At 48.5% G+C, this 18829-nt stretch overlaps 1 protein-coding gene across 2 annotated transcripts in view; it reads left to right on the forward strand.

The window, feature by feature from the left end:
* Positions 1 to 18829, forward strand: part of EPHA5 (EPH receptor A5) — a 294365-nt gene that overhangs the window by 136061 nt on the left and 139475 nt on the right. For both annotated transcript variants that reach the window (XM_054991243.1, XM_054991244.1), the window contains exon 3: positions 12991 to 13146. In XM_054991243.1, coding sequence (XP_054847218.1) covers positions 12991 to 13146 — 156 coding nt within the window. The remainder of the gene's footprint in view (positions 1 to 12990; positions 13147 to 18829) is intronic.

The raw sequence follows: 18829 nt of genomic DNA on the forward strand, positions 1-18829 counted from the left end.
AACTTTAACACATACCATTTAAGGTACAGAAATACGGATGGCTGTGCTACTGGTAATCAGAGCAGCCGGAATCCAAAAGTTTCATTTAAGTCTATGAATAAAATAATGTTATCACATGTATTAATTATGACTTTAAGATCTTCAGGCAAGTATTAGAAAGTGAAAAAAAAAATTGAAAGAAATTCACCCGTAGAATTTGTTCCAGAAGTCCCGTCCTTCCCCAGGTACCCATAGCCAAGTCCCATCAGTCCTCGACTGCCAGCTGCTTGCCGTGATTGATGTTCTGCTGCGCTGGGGAAAGGTTGGGTGGTGTCTAGGTTGCATTATCTCTTCAAAGAGGCCTATAACGACTTGGCCGTTAACTGAAGAACTGATGCCCTAGAACATATCCCAGGATCCTTTGAGGTGCCCTACTAGCACAGTGATTTTCAACCAGTAGTGCATACGCCTCTGGGGGGACTAACTCTGGCTGGAAACCCAATGTGAGGATTTTGGGGGTGGGGAGAAGTGTGCTGACATCATGCCAGCACATGATGTCACTTCTTTTGAAAATTGAGAAGTGATGGCATAACGTTGCACAGAATGCTCTAGCCATCGCCAGCAGCTAGAGCACCCCCCACGATGTCATGATGTCACTTCCAGTTTTCACCAGAAGTAAAGTCATAAGAACATAAGAACATAAGCAAAGCCATGTTGGATCAGGCCAGTGGCCCATCCAGTCCAACATTCTGTCACACACAGTGGCTAGAAATCCAGTGCCATCTAAAGGACTGTCAGTGAGGCCAGGACACCAGAAGCCCTCCCACTGCCTTCCTTCCAGCACCAAGACACAGAGCACCACCTCCCCACAAAGAGAATACCATCTATCTCCTGTGGCTAATAGCCACTGATGGACCTCTGCTCCATATATTTGTCCAGTCCCCTCTTGAAGCTGGCAATGCTTGTAGCTGCCACCACCTCCTGTGGCAACGAATTCCATGTGTTTATCACCCTTTGTGTAAAGTAGTATTTTCTTCTATCTGTTCTAACCCGACTGCTCAATAATTTCATAGAGTGCCCACGAGTTCTTGTATTGTGAGAAAGGGAGAAAAACACATCTTTCTCGACCTTCTCTAACCCGTGCATTATCTTGTAAACCTCTATCATGTCTCCCCTCAGTCGTCTTTTCTCCAGGCTAAAGAGCCCCAAGCGCCTCAATCTTTCCTCATAGGGAAAGTGTTCCAACCCTTTAATCATTTTAGTTGCCCTTCTCTGTACTTTTTCCAGTGCTATGATATCTTTTTTAAGGTGTGGCGACCAGAACTGTACACAGTACTCCAAATGAGGCCTCACCATCGATTTATACAGAGGCATTATGATACCGGCTGATTTGTTTTCAATCCCTTTCCTAATAACCCCTAGCATAGCATTAGCTTTTTTTATGGCAGTCGCACACTGTGCTGACGTTTTTAGTGAGTTATCTATCATGACTCCAAGATCTCTCTCTTGGTCAGTCTCCGCCAGTTCAGACCCCATCAACTTGTATTTATATTTTGGATTTTTGGTTCCAATGTGCATTACTTTGCACTTGGCTACATTGAACCTCATTTGCCACATGGATGCCCACTCTTCTAGCCTCGACAGATCCCTTTGGAGTGCCTCACAATCCTCTCTGGCTTTCACCACCCTGAACAATTTCGTGTCATCTGCAAATTTAGCCACTTCACTGCTTAATCCCAATTCCAAATCATTAATAAACAAGTTAAAAAGCATTGGACCCAATACCGACCCCTGTGGCACCCCACTGCTCACCATCCTCCACTGTGAGAAGTGCCCGTTTATGCTCACTCTCTGTTTCTTATTAATTAGCCAGTTTTCGATCCACAAGAGGACTTGGCCCTTTATCCCATAGCTACTGAGCTTACTTAGGAGCCTTTGATGAGGAACTTTGTCAAAAGCTTTCTGGAAGTCAAGATAAACAATATCTATCGGGTCTCCCTTGTCCACTTGTTTGTTCACTCCCTCAAAGAACTCTAACAGATTGGTGAGACAAGATCTTCCCTTACAGAACCCATGCTGAGTTTTCCTCATCAGCTTTTGGTCATCAATGTGCCCACTAATTTTATTTTTGATAATAGTTTCCACCAACTTACCCGGTATTGACGTCAGGCTGACTGGCCTGTAATTTCCCGGATCTCCCCTGGAACCTTTTTTAAAGATGGGGACAACATTAGCTACCTTCCAGTCCTCAGGAACAGATGCAGAGTTTAATGACAGATTACATATTTTTGTGAGGAGATCTACAAGTTCACACTTGAGTTCTTTCAGAACTCTTGGATGTATGCCATCTGGGCCCGGTGATTTATCAGTTTTTAAATTATCTAGCAGTCGCATAACCTCCTCTCTCGTCACCTCAATGTGACTCAGGTCTTTCAAAACCCCTCCCAAAGTCAGTGCTTCCGGAGTGGGCATGCACTTCTTATCTTCCACAGTGAAGACAGAAGCAAAGAACGCATTCAGCTTCTCGGCCATTTCCCTATCACCCTTTAGTAATCCTTTTACGCCTTGGTCATCCAAGGGCCCCACGGCCTCCCTAGCTGGTTTCCTACTTCTAATATATTTAAAGAATTGTTTATTGTTTTTCTTTATGTTCTTTGCAATATGCTCCTCATATTCCCTTTTTGCCTGTCTGATCACAGACTTGCACTTTTTTTGCCACAGCTTATGCTCCTTTTTATCAACCTCACTCCGACTAGTTTTCCACTGCCTAAAAGAATCCTTTTTACCTTTTACAGCTTCTATTACATTGCTTGTTAACCATGCTGGCCTTTTCCTAAACCTATTTGTGCCTTTCCTAACCAGCGGTATATATTTAATTTGAGCTTCCAGGATTGTAGTTTTAAATAGTCTCCAAGATTCCCCAAGTGTTTTGACCTTTTTTACTTTCCCTTTCAGTTTCTTCTTCACGTACCCCCTCATCTCAGAAAAGTTACCCCTTTTGAAGTTAAACATGGCTGTGTTGGTTTTATTTGGCAATTTCCTATTTATACATATGTTGTACTCAATAACATTATGGTCACTGTTCCCAAGTGGTGCAATCACATTTACATCTCTCACCAGGTCTTCAGCATTACTGAGGACCAAATCCAGGATCACCTCTCCCCTAGTAGGTTCTGTAACCATCTGTTCCATAGCACAGTCATTGAGACAGTCTAGAAACTCACTTTCTCTCCCCCGATTCGAACACCCATTGGCCCAGTCAATGTGTGGGTAGTTAAAATCACCCATTACAACACAGTTTTTTTGTTTAGCAGTCATCTTTAATCCTGTCATCATTTTATAATCCTCCTCTATTTTCTGATCTGGAGGGCGATAACAAACTCCCACAGTTAAGTTTCCATTTGGGCCCGTAATTTCAACCCATAGCATTTCCAGAAGCGAATCTAATTCAGTTACCTTCTCAATCTTACTGGAATGTATACCTTCTCTGACATATAGAGCCACCCCACCACCAACCCTTCCCTCCCTATCCTTCCGATATAATTTATATCCAGGAATCACCGTGTCCCACTGATTTTCCTCATCCCACCAAGTTTCTGATATGCCCACAATGTCTATGGATTCGCCCAACACTAAACATTCCAGCTCCCCAATTTTACCTCGGACACTTCTAGCATTTGTATATAAACACCTGTAACTTCCCCGGCACACTTTGCCTCGAGACGTAGTTAGGTCATCTGCACTGTTTGTCTCCATCTCAGTTGACAACTCTAATCTATCTCCCTGTAGAAGTGTTATACCTAGCCCTTCATCTCTCTGAGATGAACCATCCTGAACCAGAGACACTTTATCTCTTGTCGGCTTTCCCCTAGCATTTAGTTTAAAAACTGCTCTGCCACCTTTTTGATTTTAAGTGCCAGCAGCCGGGTTCCTTCTCGGGACAAGTGGAGACCGTCTCTCTTGTACAGCTCCCGCTTGTCCCAAAAAGAATCCCAGTGCCTAACAAACTTGAACCCTTCCTCCCTACACCATCGTCTCATCCACGCATTGAGACTCCTGATCTGCGTTTGTCTCTCTGGCCCTGCGCGTGGAACAGGTAGCACTTCTGAGAAGGCTACCTTGGAGGTCCTGGCCTTGAGTCTCCTGCCTAACAGCCTAAATTTTTGTTCCAAGACCTCACGACTGCATTTCCCAACATCGTTGGTTCCAACATGGACCACGACCGCTGACTCTTCCCCAGCACTATCTACCAGCCTATCTATAACACGCGTAATGTCCGCTACCTTCGCACCAGGCAGGCAAGTCACCATACGGTCAGAACGCGGTTGTGCCACCCAGCTATCTACTTGTCTAAGGATCGAATCACCAACTACCAAGAGCCTCCCTCCCGCCCCACCCAGGGATGGTTCCTTGATGCGAAAGGAAACCTGCTCACCAACTGAAGAAGAGGTCCCTTCTGAGGGCATGTTCCCCTTATCCTCAATACGGTGCCCTGATTCCACAAGATCCTCATTCTCCTTGACAACAAGAACGCTGCCATTTTTAGAGTGGGACACATCTGTCCTGTCCCTGAGAATCTTGTCCTCGTGCCTATCTAACTGTCTCCGCTTCTCCAGGTCAGCCACCTTGGCCTCAAGGGTACGTACTCGTTCCCTGAGAACCAGGAGCTCCTTGCAGCGAGCACACATCCAGGACTTCTGACCAGAAGGCAGATAGTCATACATGTGACACTCAGTGCAATACACTGGAAAGCCCCCAACCCCCTGCTGGCATTCTGACTTCATTATTCTGTTTTAGGAATAACACAGAAAGAGGAAAGAAAACGGCTATGATCCCCCGGCTAAGAGCCACAGGCCAAGAGCCCTTTAGCTCTCGCCCTTCGGCTCGCGCCAAAGGCTCGCGCCCCTGCCCAGCAGTTGCCTTTTCAATGCAAAAGGTCACTTCCTGCTAAGCACAGGAGGTGAGCACAAAGGGGGTGTGTGGCTTGTACTCCAGCAACCCCCAGCAGCCTTACAAACACACTCACCCTCAAACACAATCAAGCCCAAACACACTCAGCCTCAAAACTACACTCAAATCAACACAAAACTACACACAGAAAGCCCCAAAGCTAGAGAGGACCACCCTTAGCTTCTCAGCTTAACCCACCACAGCCAAGAAAGGCAAAAAGCCCTTACCTCCTCTAGCAGCTGCAGACCATGTGCTCCTGAGCCCAGGTGACTCCCATCATGTGCTGGCATGATGTTGATGTGCACCACATTTCCCCCTCCTGTTTTTCTACTGCTGGCCTGTGAGGCTCTGGCAGGAAAAGGGGGAAATTACTGTGAGGCTGTGGGAGACCTACCCCCCCCCCTCCCCCATGGGATGCAAAAGTAGTCTAGGTGAGAGACAGGGCTTTTGTAACAATTACTAATAATTTGCTCTCTCTCCGTTCCCATGATTGCTTACAAGTGTGACATGCCATCTCCTGCTGATGCCATCTCCTGCTGATGCCATCTGCCACAGATTATCCACCCATGGCCTTTTGACGTGCTAGTAGCAGTAACAGAATGTCCCTAAGCATATAAATGTCCTTCTCTGGAAAAGAGGTCTTTATATTCCTATCATGGTGGGACCCAGTCTCTTCGATCATGGGAGTGGTGGGAGGTAAGATCCAAAAGGTTGAGAACGGCGGACCTAGCAGGCTCATCCGTGCAGAACGCCCCAAAGCCTGGAAACGGCGGGTGCGGCATCTCGGCACCTTGGGCGTCCTTCAGCGCACCAGGTGTTGTCAGGAATCAGAGCTGTTTCCCCACTTTCTGATCTTGCTGGCTGAGGAGGTAAGACGATGTTTCCCCTCTTGGAGCTAATTAGGCAGCCACACATCCCCGTATCTTCAGTAAATTGTGCCTCCTTCTGTCCCAGGAAGTGGCTTTATCTTGCACCTGTTGATGTACACAAAATAGAAGCACATCAAAATTTTTGTGTAATGATTTTCTGTCTCTCAGTGAGACATAATGGGATAAATTCAAGACCTCTTTGAAGGCTAATTACATTCTGGTGGTTGTAGGCATCCGCTGCACTTGCTGTAGGTGGTTGTGCTTCGCTTTCTTCCCTCTTCTCCTAGCTCCAATCTTCGTTCAGCTGAATTTAGTTACAGTTTTGGGAGTGTGCAGGTGATAGGGACGAAGAGGGTGTCATTCGCTCTCCCTCTGGGTCCTGCGGCTGTTGTACTGTAATACAAAACGACTTTATAGGTGGGGACCCATGTTTAGAGAGAGCCTCGGAGTAAATCAAAGTCCTGCTTTTCATGCCGAGGACCATAAAGCACGAGAGTCGCGTCTGAGTCATTTATAAACAATCCCGCAGAACAAATTCAATTCTGAACGCACTCTTGGGCTATCTATAGCTGTGATTTATATTCTCTTGTCAGGGTTAGATTTCAGAAGGTATCGGCCCCGATGCCGGCAGAGGGCAGTTCTGAGGAGGATGGCTGTCTGCACATATTTCCCCTGTAAACTGGACCTGCTTCATGTCTCCTGTTGCCTGTCCCCTCCCCTCCCCTCCCCTTTGTGCATCAGCCTCTTGATGCCCAGCTGGCCACAGCCCAGTCCAGACCTGATCCCAGAGCTGGGCTGGGTTGCAGAGGCATTTGGAGAGAAGGAGGATTTGACAGCCGTCACCCACATGCCTCTTGGGAGGTGACTACTGGACCCTCCGCCTGGCACTGGTTTAAACCTGTGCACTGTGGCTAGTTTTCTCAGCAGTCTGTGTGAGGCACGAGGTCATCGCTTCCTTGGTTGGCGTTACAAAGATTAGATAAATTGTATTATGTTGGAGCTGATGTGTTTATTTCTTTAAAAAAGGCTGGTGGGCTTGCTGCTGAGTGGTCCCTGTTTGAGGGAGAGGGGCTGGGAGACCAAAATCAGCAGGGTACTCGAGAGACCCCCCCCCCCTGCTTTGCTCTACTGATAGGCAGTCAGTGTTGTGTGTACAGACCCTACAGTAGAGTAAAGGCCGCATTAGCAGGTTCCCGTCAACTGCCCTTTCTTTTTGCTGAAACGAAGCAGGCCTGTCTGGAACCAGCATCCAAGATGCATTAGAAGAACAGCCCCTTAAGGGACCCGGAAAGCATGTCTCTCACAGGGCACCCATCCGGCTTAGAGCACGTTTCGGGGAATCCATCAGATGTTTGCCAGTGCGCAGTTCTTGGCAGGTGGGAGCCCTCTTGTGGCTGGTGCGATGATGTCACTCCCAGAAGTGACGCCCTTGCTCTCCTGAGTACCGGGTCCCTCTCCCTCCTGCCGGGAGGGTATGGGGACCTGTGGCAACCCTAGCTGGGGCTCAAGAAAACTCATCTGCACTGGTGCCCCTAGACGTTAGTTTTATTTTGCTATGAGGGACTAACATGGCTACCTGTTTGCAATCCTCCTTCGTCTGACTTTGAACTAGGGCATCCTTTCACCTTTACCTTGCTCCCAAGCAGGTTAGTGCTCCTTCCCCCCCCCCTTCTGCCTATAACTCCTTCCCAGAGCACCTTTGTGATGGGGCCTTTCTTTCTTGTCCTCCCTGTCTCCTCTCAAAGCACAACTTCTGTGTGAAGCAGGTGGTTTTATCCCAGAGGGGGAACCCCCCCCCCCAACCATCGTGGCTAATTACAGCTGGCTGTGGAAGGCAGAGCTGTGCAGTCTGCATGATTATTAATTTGCATCCTTTGAAGCAAAATGTTGTAGAAACACACTGGCAACCAGGGCACATATTTTAAAGTCAGTGGCAGTAGGTAGCGTGCTCATATTGCACCAACTTTAAGACCTCTGCTTTGGTGACCAGTTTGCTTCTGAGGTCAGCTTAGATCCTGGCTTTGATCCACAGTAATTCCATACATTGCCTGGACACGGATTTTCTTGAAGAGCACCTCCTCCCAAGTGTTGAGGGCCAAGCCCTGCTACAGGTTCTTTCTGTTCCGGCTGCTGGATTGTCTTCTGCTAGGAGCAGATCTTTGAACCAGGGATGCTGTGTATTATGCAAAAGTAAAAATGGGCATGGGATCCTGCTTTGTCTGAAATGCCTGTTTGTCAGGATGTCAGTTCTTTAACCAAAGTAAGGCCATGTTAACTTACGTTATAATCAGTTGTTGCCTAGTTTTCCTCCCTCTAGGCCCAGGTGTCGTCCAGGCCGCTCGTATCCATGGGAGCGAAGAGTCTTATCTATCCAGTCCAGCCAACGACCTTGATGTCCTCGTCTTCTCATGCCTTCGCAGACAGGACTAGGGGGGAGGCTGGGGATGGGTGTTTGAAGTGTTGTAACTTTCATTTTACATGCCATTCTCAACAAAGCTTTTGTTCAGCCAAGGGCCTCAAAAGCCTTTGGATTATGGACACCTGTATCCTGAGCATAGTCTTTCAATAAACCTTTTGGAATCAAGACACCTTGTGCTTCTTGCAAGAGGGGGGAGACGAACTCTAGATAACTGGGGTTCCATAGTCTGACGCAGTCTTGTTCAGTTGAGCCTCTCTTTTGATCTCTCGTTTGCCCTTCCAAGGGAGAAATGCTGCAAAGAGGGTCACAATCCTGTGATGGCATCAGTTGGCCTGGCATCGGGCTGCATAGCTGCTGCTGATTGCACATGCCTAGTGTCATGGGACGTTCCCTTTCAGAGCAGCCAAGTTAGGGTTTGTTTGCTGTCCTGTTTCGGCCCTCCTTGCCTCCCCCCGCCCCTCCCCTCTCTCCCCACAGCTGGGAGCCATTCTTTCCCTTGTATTTGTTCTGTATTTCCTGAAGGTGCACAACTCGGCAGCGCAGAACGTCTTGGTCAGTTCTCTTTCAGCCTGGACTCTTGCACCTGCACTCCCATGCAAACTGATAAAGCAAGAGAATTCAGGCAGTAAACTTAAAAGTAATTAGGGATTTCTTGTCTTCTAAAGACTTGGTCAGTTTGATTTTTAATATATCAAGAGAGTGCTCAGTGGCTGGGTTCAGTTCAGCCATAACATGGAACCCTTACCCTGCTAAGTATCAATAATTTGTGAAACCAGGATTCCATTCACAGACAATCACTCAAATCTACAGATACGATGAATTCCTCAGTAAACCCATTTTGCAAACAAACTTACCTTGTTCAGCACTGAAGAACTGACAGAGCCATTCAAGGATATCTTTGGACTGTATTGAGCAACTCAAAGAGCTGTTGAGCAAGGTTTGCAATGGCCTGTTGGTCAGAAGCAGACTGACAGCTGATGGGGGGGGGGTCAGCTGGGAGTTGAGTTATTCTCTACCCGCCCTCTTATGTATCCGTCCACCCAGCCCATTGAGCAAAATATCTACAAGTGGAGTTGCAAAAGGGAGCCCTTCTGTCCAGGCTAGGCAGGGAGAGAAGTAATGCTTTTGATTTCTACACTGCAGAAGGAGAGAGAAAGAGTTCATTCCTCTTCCCCCACTCCAAGCTGGGCAAGAACAGAATCAATACTTTTAATCTCTGCATGGCAAAAGAGAGAGGAGAAAGAGTGAGTTTCTTGCCTTTTCTGTGAACACCAAGCAGCCAGCTTGGGGTGGGGAGAAGAGAATGGACGTCAGCGGGGCTTTTGATCATCTGCCCCTTCCAAACATTTTTCTTAAAAAAATAATAATTAAATTTTTATGTATTCATGCAAAACAAAAAGAAAAGAAAAGAAAAGAAAGAAACCGTCTTCCCTCCCCAAAAATAATGCCAGAAAATCAATTTATAAGCTTCTATAAAAGGTCTCCGAATATCCATAAATAAATATATACAATTGTTGTCTATATAAAATACATTCAAATGTTGATAAGTTTATAAGATCCTCAATCCAGTGAGTTACAGGAAGTGGGCTTTTATTTTTCAAATGCTGATGTATAAGTCTTTTAACAAATGTAAGGGCACGGAGGGTCCTCTTCTGTTGGACATTGGTTAAGTTCCATGAGACAAGCAAATAGTTTAAAAGTGCATAAACATCCTCAAAAATAATGACTTCCTCCCAAAAGGACAGAATAGCTGGACATGTCCGAAGCCTATTACTTAAGAGATGCATGTTGTAATTTATATCACCCCACAGTTGGACACATTCGGTGGGTTGCCATATTGGTCTGAAGTAGAACAGCAGGATTTGAGTCCAGTAGCACTTTAGAGACCAGCAAGATTTTTAGAGTTTACGCTTTTGAGAGTCAGAGCTTCCTTCTTCCCTGTCTGAAGAAGAGAGATCTGACTCTTGTCTCCAAGGTGCAGCCGGTACAAGGCTCAAGGCCATATCCCATTGCTTTGGCAGAACTGGATGATCTAGCTCATTATTCCATTCATCTGTAAGACTCTGCATATCATTATTATTAACTGATACCAAATTTTTATAAACAAATACTGTAGTGTTTGTTGTTGTTGTTGTTGTTGTTGTTGTTCAGTATTGATTCAGTAAGACTTTCCAAAAGCAGGGGAGATTCTGAAGCACTCAAAGCCACCAGGCCATATTTGAACACCAATAAATGTTTGTAAATTGTAAATATTGCCATGCAGCAGAAGTTGGCAAATCATATCTAAACGGAGAAAATGACAAAAACTCATGATCATAGCCTATCAGTTGATCTAATGTAAAAAAATCCCCTTGTCTGTCCAAGCATTTCATTAAAAAAATCGTTATTTTTATTTATATCATATTTGTATTCCGCCCTCCCCACAAGCGAACTCAGGGCAGATAACAACCTTAAAATGATTTTAAAACGTTCCATATTAAAACATTAAAACATCATATAAAAATAGCTGCACTCTTTTGCCTGGCGGCAACAATACAACTATTAACAAACAATACAGCAATACAACTAGATACAGCAGCACAGCAACAGCAGCTGAAAAACCAACAGTGGTGGGCAGCTTTCACGGGGAGGGGGGTAGATGTTGCATCCTCCAGCCAGGGGAGGCCCAACCTCAGCCATGAGCCTGGCGGAACAACTCTGTCTTACAGGCCTGGCGGAAAGAGAGTAAATCCTGCCAGGCCCTGGTCTCGGGAGACAGAGCGTTCCAACAGGTAGGAACTGGGACTGAGAAAGGGACTAGAGCCCTGGCTCTAGTCGAGGTGAGGCGTGCCTCCTTGGGGCCAGGGACCATAACAGTTGTTTTTCTCCCAATCGGAGGGTCCTCTGGGGAATATACGGGGAGAGACAGCCCCTCAGGTATGCTGGCCCCAGTCCACACAAGGCCTTATAGGACAATATCAGAACCTTGAACCTGATCTGGCATTCCACTGGCAACCAATGCAGCTCGTGCAGCATTGGTGTATTATGCGCCCTATTTGGTGCTTTCATAATAATGCACACCGCTGCATTTTGCACCAGCTGCAATCTCCGGGTCAGGCTCAAGGGTAGGCCCGTGTAGAGCGAGTTACAGTAGTCTAACCTAGAGATGACTGTTGCCTGGATCACTGTAGTTAAGTCACAGGTAGACAGGTAGGGGACAAGTTGCCTGGTCTGCCGCAGGTGGAAAAAAGAAGACCTGACAACCATTTTCAGGGAGGCGTCCAGGATCACCCCCAGACTCCTGACCCTCAGAACTGGCACAAGCTGTGCCCCATCGAGGGCGGGAGCCGGAGTCCCAAACCCAGTCCCCCGTGGCTCAGGTACAGGACCTCCGTCTTTGTTGGGTTCAGTTTCAGTCGACTCTGTTTCAACCAATCGGTCACGGCTGCAAACGCATGTTCCAGGACATCTGGGGCTGAGCCGGGGGCCGTCCGTCCAAAAAAAGATTTCCTGCCAGTGTTTAAATCTGGATTGGACCATAGTGTTAGTTTAGCATGTAACTGTGGGTCACATTGATTCTGGCATGATACTGCGTGGTATACTTCTCTAACTGCAGAGACTGCCGAAGGAACAGAATCCGTGTTAACATAAGCCGACCCCAATGCATTCCCTTTAAATAGTGGCCTCTGCCTGAACCTGGTGCATCTCAGCTTGTCTGGGAGGCAGCAAAGTTTCCAGGATGAGACATCAGAAGAATTCAGCCACAAGACGACCAGCAGGGAATTGGCCCCTGATTCCCACCCCCCAAATATTGCTGGATACAGAATAAATTTCCCCAGCAGGAGATCGGGAGGCAGCTCCCAACGGGGATCCCGCATCAGCTGGGAGGCAGCTTCCGAGGCTCGCAAGTAGTTTACAACATGAACAAGTCGTAAACAGCTGAACGGCCGTGAACTCTGCAGGTGGCCTTGTGCCAGCCCCTCCTCTCAGCCCCAGTTCTCCAGCTATATTGTGGGGATAACCACAACACTGACTTTTTTCACTGCTCTCAGCATGGCAATCATCTGTCCAGAAGGACGGTATATAAGCATACTTGTTGTTGAACAGCCCATCGATTCACTACCGGCAAACAAGAAGTGAGCCAAACTGGCAGGTGTTCCAGCATACCCACCGAAGTCCTCGTTTGCCTTTGCTTTGGCCAGACATCGCTGTAGCCAGGGAGCCCACGAAGGCATCAGCAGGCTTAAGCCAAGATGTCCATGTTTCTGTACATCACACAAACAAATAGCTAAGACCAACTGTGGTTAATAAGCCAAGTTTGGACTGTGATTTCACATGCTGTTCTGACAGATTGCTAAAGCAGCTTGCATTCCGATTATCACACGATCCTTTATTTAATTAAACTGGGGTTTTATGCTGTGACTGAAGTATGCCAGATGAGGATAAAATTAAATTGACTAAAGCTTTCACTTTTTGAAGACACGTTCTCCCTCTTGTCACTGTACTATATTGCACATTACTGATATTAAGCAGCTTTCCAAGTGGTTTGATCATTTGCATGACGGCAACACGGTTCTCCCTCTTGTTCCGTCCCTTAACCTGTATGGGAAGTTCATTCACACAGCGGACTTGCCAAGCGAGGCGGCGGCGGCTGCACCGTCCTTCGTCTCCTGCCCTCTTGCTCCTAATCATAGAATGTCTCATGAACAGCTCGTGACAAAGGCCTGTGTTAGGCAGTGTTGAACTTGTAGAGGAGGGGAAAAAAACCCTTAATTTCTGGTTTATGTCTTGCAGCTTGCCAACCAGGGTTCTTTAAGGACTCCCCCCAGGCACAGGTGTGCCTCAAGTGCCCTCCGCACAGTTACACACGGGAAGAAGCTTCAACATCCTGTGTGTGTGAAGAGAACTATTACCGAAAGGAGTCCGATCCACCCACAATGGCCTGCACAAGTGAGTTTATTTGCATTGCATGGTTGGTTTTCTCAGTGAGCGCTGTCGCAGAAAAACAGGCACGTCCGGATCCGTCTTCTGCTTCCACTCCTTGCCCCATTACTCTCTAATCTGACTGACCGTGGCTGTCCATGGCTTCAGAAACGGGGCCTTCCCAATTCTGAGATGCTGGAGGTTGCCACGTGCCCTGCCAGTGAGTCCTCCATACAGGATCTGATTTGGCCCTGCAGTATGTTCCAGTGTCATAAGCAGAATGGAACAGAGGTGCACTAAGGCAATTTGCCTGACCCACTGACAGTGTTTCTCTGTCTGTCTGTTTGCTGAGAACCAAAGTAGCCTTGTTTGTTCATGTGTCTGTCCCATTTATGTCTAAAGCAAGGGGTAGGTGATTGGGGGGGGGCGGTGCCCAGGCGAGAGGAGCCGGACCCCTCCCCCACAGCCTGCTGTTCCCAGCTGCGCTCGCTTTCTGAATGAGAGTGGGCTGGGGGGGGGAGGGCAGACACCAAGCAGTGGAAGCAGGCGGTGGTGGGTAGGGAGGGGGCTCAGCCAGGCACTCCTGCTCATCTTCCAGTTTGTTCCCCACCTCACTTGTTGCACGAAGAGGCATGAACAGCCCCTACGGCTGACCCTGCTGCGTCAGGTTTCCCAAGGGTGAGGGTCTTTAAAGGTTATCTGGGGCATGCCGTTGCCTCCAAAGGGTTTCTGGGTCAGAACAGGCAAAGGAGCTTCCCCCGTTCCCTGACTGCGGAGTTCAGCCCCCCTGCTGCCCTCCCAAACCCAGCCCTGCTCCTCGACTCCTCCTGGTGTCCGTTATGCTCTTGTGCTGTGGAATGTGGTTGGGCACGCTGGTATGTTACTCCTCCTCAGCCTTTCTACGGGTTTCCCCTACGCCCCCTTCATTTGCTTCTTTTCTGCTGTTGAACTGGCTGTTTTTCCAGCCCCCTTTCCAGCTCTTGAACAGGCTGGAACTGCTCTGCTGTGCATGACCTCTCTACTGTTATGGAGAAAGGAGGGGCTGCCAGAAGATTCCCCCCCCCCTCCAAGTTGGCACTTGCGTGCCAGTATGATGAGGAGGAAGGGAGTGGGGAAAGGTGGCACCAGCCGTGAACAGTGCAGGGACAGGGCATGTGAATGCATCTAACACACTTGTTGCTGCTTTCGCAATGGGGGTGCTATTTCATGATCACATCCCTGGGTGGAACCAGCCCGATTCTTTAAGGCAGCATTTGTTCCTTAGCGCAGCCTAGGACACACACACCCTGAACACCAGCCAGCTGCAAAACTTTGATTGCTGCTTCCTCCACAGGCTACAGGGTGGTGCATATTCAGTAGCCATCAGCCATCAAAAGCCATTACTGGTCATTTAAGGAAGCATTATCCAGCCATCATTGGCTACCTTTCGTTATTTATGCAGGAGGATGAAGAAAAGGTCATCTAATTTTGCATCACACTGTAGCATGCCTATTACAGTATATGTGTAGAATAGTTAGTACCTTGCTGCTAACCAGCTTTTCACTTGGTTCCCATAGCTCTGTATTGACTGGAAATTATATTCTGTTTTGTCTGAGTAGGAGCCTCATGGCACAGAGTGGTAAGCTGCAGTACTGCAGCCCAAGCTCTGCTCACGACCAGAGCGATCCTGGCAGAAGCCGGGTTCAGGTAGCCAGCTCAAGGTTGACTCAGCCGTCCATCCTTCCTAAGTCGGTAAAATGAGTACCCAGTTTCCTGGGGGTAAAGTGTAGATTGACTGGGGCAGGCAATGGCAAACCACCCGTAACAAAAGTCTGCCAAGAAAACGTCGTGATGCGACATCCCCCCGTGGGTCAGTAATGACTCAGTGCTTGCACAGGGGACTACCTTTACCTTTGTCTGGTTATTGAGATTTAGGCTTATGCTGATAATAGAAAACAAGGAGGAAAGAATTATGAGATTTCTTGAGTGTGACCAGGGACCTGTAGACAGAGACGTGGCATGTGGTTGGGTGTTTGTCCGTGGCCATTCTTCTAGCTCTCAGCAACGCGGGAACCCTTACGGCATTCTTGTTCCCCACTCGAAGGGCGTCAACATGGAATGACTGTCTTTCAGACTCCAGCTTAAGTTCTGGAAGGGTCCATTCAAGCAGCGCCACCGTGAATGCCTTGCATTTATTTTATACCACTGGTGGTGAAAAATCCAGGTCACACGGTGGGGCTTCTGCAGAGCCTGGGCGGAGCTGCTCTGAGAAAAACTAGCTGTCTTTATAGACTGTGTTGTAATAAATGCCACCTGCCTATCAGATGCCCAACAGCTACAAGCACCATTGCCCAGCCTACAGATTGATTTTCCTGAGTCAGTCCCCTGCTTTGCTGTTAACTGGTTGGAAACTTGTGATTTTGGGTGTATTGCTCATTCGTTTTGCAGGTGGTGGTGGGGATAATGTTGGGTGTCACTTTTCAGCGGTTTCTCCTGAAGACTGAATGCCATGATGTCATCCCGTTCAACCTGGGTGGCAAAGGACCCCCCCCCCCCAGGCCTCCCAGCGAACAACTCAGTCCTCATAGAAAGACAAGCTGTTTTCCAAGACAGCTTTGGCTCTCCTTGACATCCTCAGTCAGCAGCAGCCTGTTTGGAGTCCAGGCGAGCAGCCAGAGCGTTCTTAAAAGATGCCCCAGAATTCTCTGCAGCAAGCAGGGATTCCACAGCTGGCCAGTACACAAGACTAGGTTTGTTGGAGGGCAGGATGGAAAGCTGCAAATGAGGAAAATATTACAGAAATTAGTACTGTTAACATGCTCACAAAGCGGACATCTTCTTAAAGTGGTGATGAGAAACGGGGGTTGTGGGTGGTAGAGCCAGGGAAAGGGAATGTGGGTGATGGATCCACAACAGGGCAGGGGCCATGTTCTTGCAGCCTCCGCCCTGCAGTTACGACTTGCTGAATTTCCCGGAGGCCTGTGGCAGCCTTCGTCTTTTGAGGCTGTTGTCCGCATCCCCAAGAGCTTTCTTTGTCAAATGGAAGCTGGAGCTCTCACGGGGCCAGCTTCCCCGACGTATTACCGGCTCCCTGCTGACACGGGGAATCCGACCTGCCTGCTGGGCTGAAAGGCTTAGAGCCAAGCGGGACATTAAGCAGGGCATGGGTTGGGACACGGCTGCCTCTCCCGACTCGTCGTCACACCAAAGAACTGTGCAGCTTACCTTAAAACCACTCCGTTGTCCTGTCACCGTGCTGAGGAAGGAGGGGCTTCCAGCTTCTCTCCCATGCTGTTTTTTTGCCCGGACATGTAAGGCCAGAGAAAGGGCAGCAAACAGGCCATTTCTGCTGGCGAACCAGCCATTGCCAAGATTTTCTGCAAGCGCTGCTTTCCTGCCACAGTGTTGCAGTTGGGGTGCTGCAGTTCTGCATGCATCAAAGCCGTGGAAGAGACGGGCCTGGCTCAGATCATTGCCAAAGAAAGGACAGGCGCCATCCCTTCGCATGAGGAGGAGGAGTATAGAGAAAAGGCACACCGCACACCCGATTGCTAAGCCAGTCTGTAGTAGAATGTAGGAGGCAGAGGAGAGGAGTGGGGTGGGGTGGGATGAGTACTCAGCAGCCCTCCTACTGGAATCCTGGGGCAGGAAGGGGCCTTACAGAGCATCTGGTCCAACCCCCTGCCCTTTGCAGGAAGAGCTGAAAGCATCAAAGAGAAAGCATCTTTCTAGAGAAGATGGCAAAAGGGTGGAAGGACAGAGTTCAGAAACGTTCAAGGGGGAGACGGGGGGGGGGCTTGGAGTCTGGGCACAGGCGAGAGAAGGGGAGTCAGCACTCCCAACAGGAACTGGAGCAAACTGATAGCATTGCCTTCAGGTTGGGTAGGGGGAGAACCTGCAGGCATCGCTGCTTCCTCTTCCCAAGACTTGAGAGCCATTCAGTCTTTGGAACCGCAGGGTTAGAGATGTGCTAGTATGATGCAAAAGCCCATGTTCCTGCAGCAATCTTGGGGGCCCTTTTGTCCCCCTCAGGGTTCGTTCCCGCCTCTTTTGCCCTTGCAGTCCTCAGCCTTGGCACTCAGGTGGGTGCGGCAAACGTGGCGTCTCTTTGTTCCTCTTCAGAAGACAAACTGCCCACGCTTCTTGTCTAGGGTTTCCAGGTCACCTTACCTTCCCAGTGGCAGGGGAGGGGCCCCAGAACTTACCTGTGGAATGTCTTCATGTTCCGGAAGCAACATCATCACGCAGGCCCCCACACTTTGCGCCTGAATCGGCCCATTCGGGGCCCGGACTTGGCCCGGTGCGAAGCACAGAAGCAGTCCCACGGCCTGCACTATGATGTCACTCCCAGAAGTGGCACCACTCCTGGAAGTGACGTCGTCGTGCTGCGCCAGGAGCGTGCCCTGGGAGGTCTATTCCCACCCTTTGCCCCCTGCCAGCCAGGTGAAGGGGGGGTAGAGGCTGGGAGTGGGGGGTTCCCTGCCCCCACCACATTAGGCACAGGGCAGGAGAGGGTGGGCCCCCCAATCCCTGCTTTTTTGCTCATCAGAGCTGCACCCTCATGCAGTTTAGAAAGTACTCCCTTTAAAATCCTTCCTGTTCCCCTTCAAACTTTCTGGTTGGCATTAATAAAACCAACAGTGGTTAACGGTCAAATCCCCTCTCACTCTCTGTCTGACTCCAGTCTTAATTTCAGCTACGTGCGGCCCCAGTTTCCCTCTTGCGGGTGAATTGAGATCTGTTAACTTCGTCACACCTGTTCCTGCCCTCGTTTCCCTCCATCCTGTGGGATTCTCGAGGGCTGTTGCATGACATCACCCACAAAGTCAATGTATGTGTCTAAACAGCACAACCAATTGGATAAAATGGTACTGAGGGCAAGTTAAGAGAAGAAGAAAGGAAATTAAACCAGGAAGAGCAGAATTAAAAGCACTCTAATATATTTGCAATGGATGCTGAAAACTGTCAAGACTAGCAGACTGGTTTTGATGCTCATGAAAGCAACCATGAAAAAGGAATTTGTTTCGGCTCTTCCTTGGCAAATAAGCCTTTGCTTGGTCATTGGAGACGTTCCAGATCTTTTTAAAATTTTTATTTTAGTGAATGTAAAATTGCTGTCTTGGGTTGAACTTCAGGCCCTCTCTGTAGTCTTGGATCCTGTGGGTTTAATTTGTTCGTGGAGGCACCTTCTCCGGGCACAAGGTGGTTAAGTGCCTTTATCGTGCCTTTGAGATGCCCAGTATGGTCTGTACCAGTCCTTCCACACTGCACATGAATTATTGAACTGTTTTCTGCTCAAAGAAGCTGATTTGCTTTGTGGGTCAAAGGGGGTGAGCAGTCTGGAGACTGGAGATCAGTGCATTTTTGCTGAGCAGAGTGTGGAATTGCTTGTATTTGTAGTGGAGTGTGGAGGAGAGGGGGAGGGCAAAGGTGTTTAGTTTGGCAAGGATGGGCAGATGAGCAGTTTTGGCATGTGAGAGTGAGAGCAAGCTGTGGCATGGGGAAGTGGCTTAGATAGTGGATCTTCAGTAGATTGCTTAGGCCTGGAAGGGGAGCTTGTGGGAGGAGGAGAGGGGAGATGCTAGCGAGTAGATCTGTAGAGGCAAGTCATGGAAAGGTGACCCAGGGAAAGGAATGATATGGGGCACTTTTAGAAGGAAATCTCTTTTCTAACTCTTCTCCCCCAAATCAACATTAGTTTGGTGACATTTGCGGGGTGTGGCTCCAGGTA

The sequence above is a fragment of the Eublepharis macularius genome, chromosome 11 (genome assembly GCF_028583425.1).
Source record: "Eublepharis macularius isolate TG4126 chromosome 11, MPM_Emac_v1.0, whole genome shotgun sequence".
In the NCBI taxonomy this organism is placed as follows: Eukaryota; Metazoa; Chordata; class Lepidosauria; order Squamata; family Eublepharidae; genus Eublepharis; species Eublepharis macularius.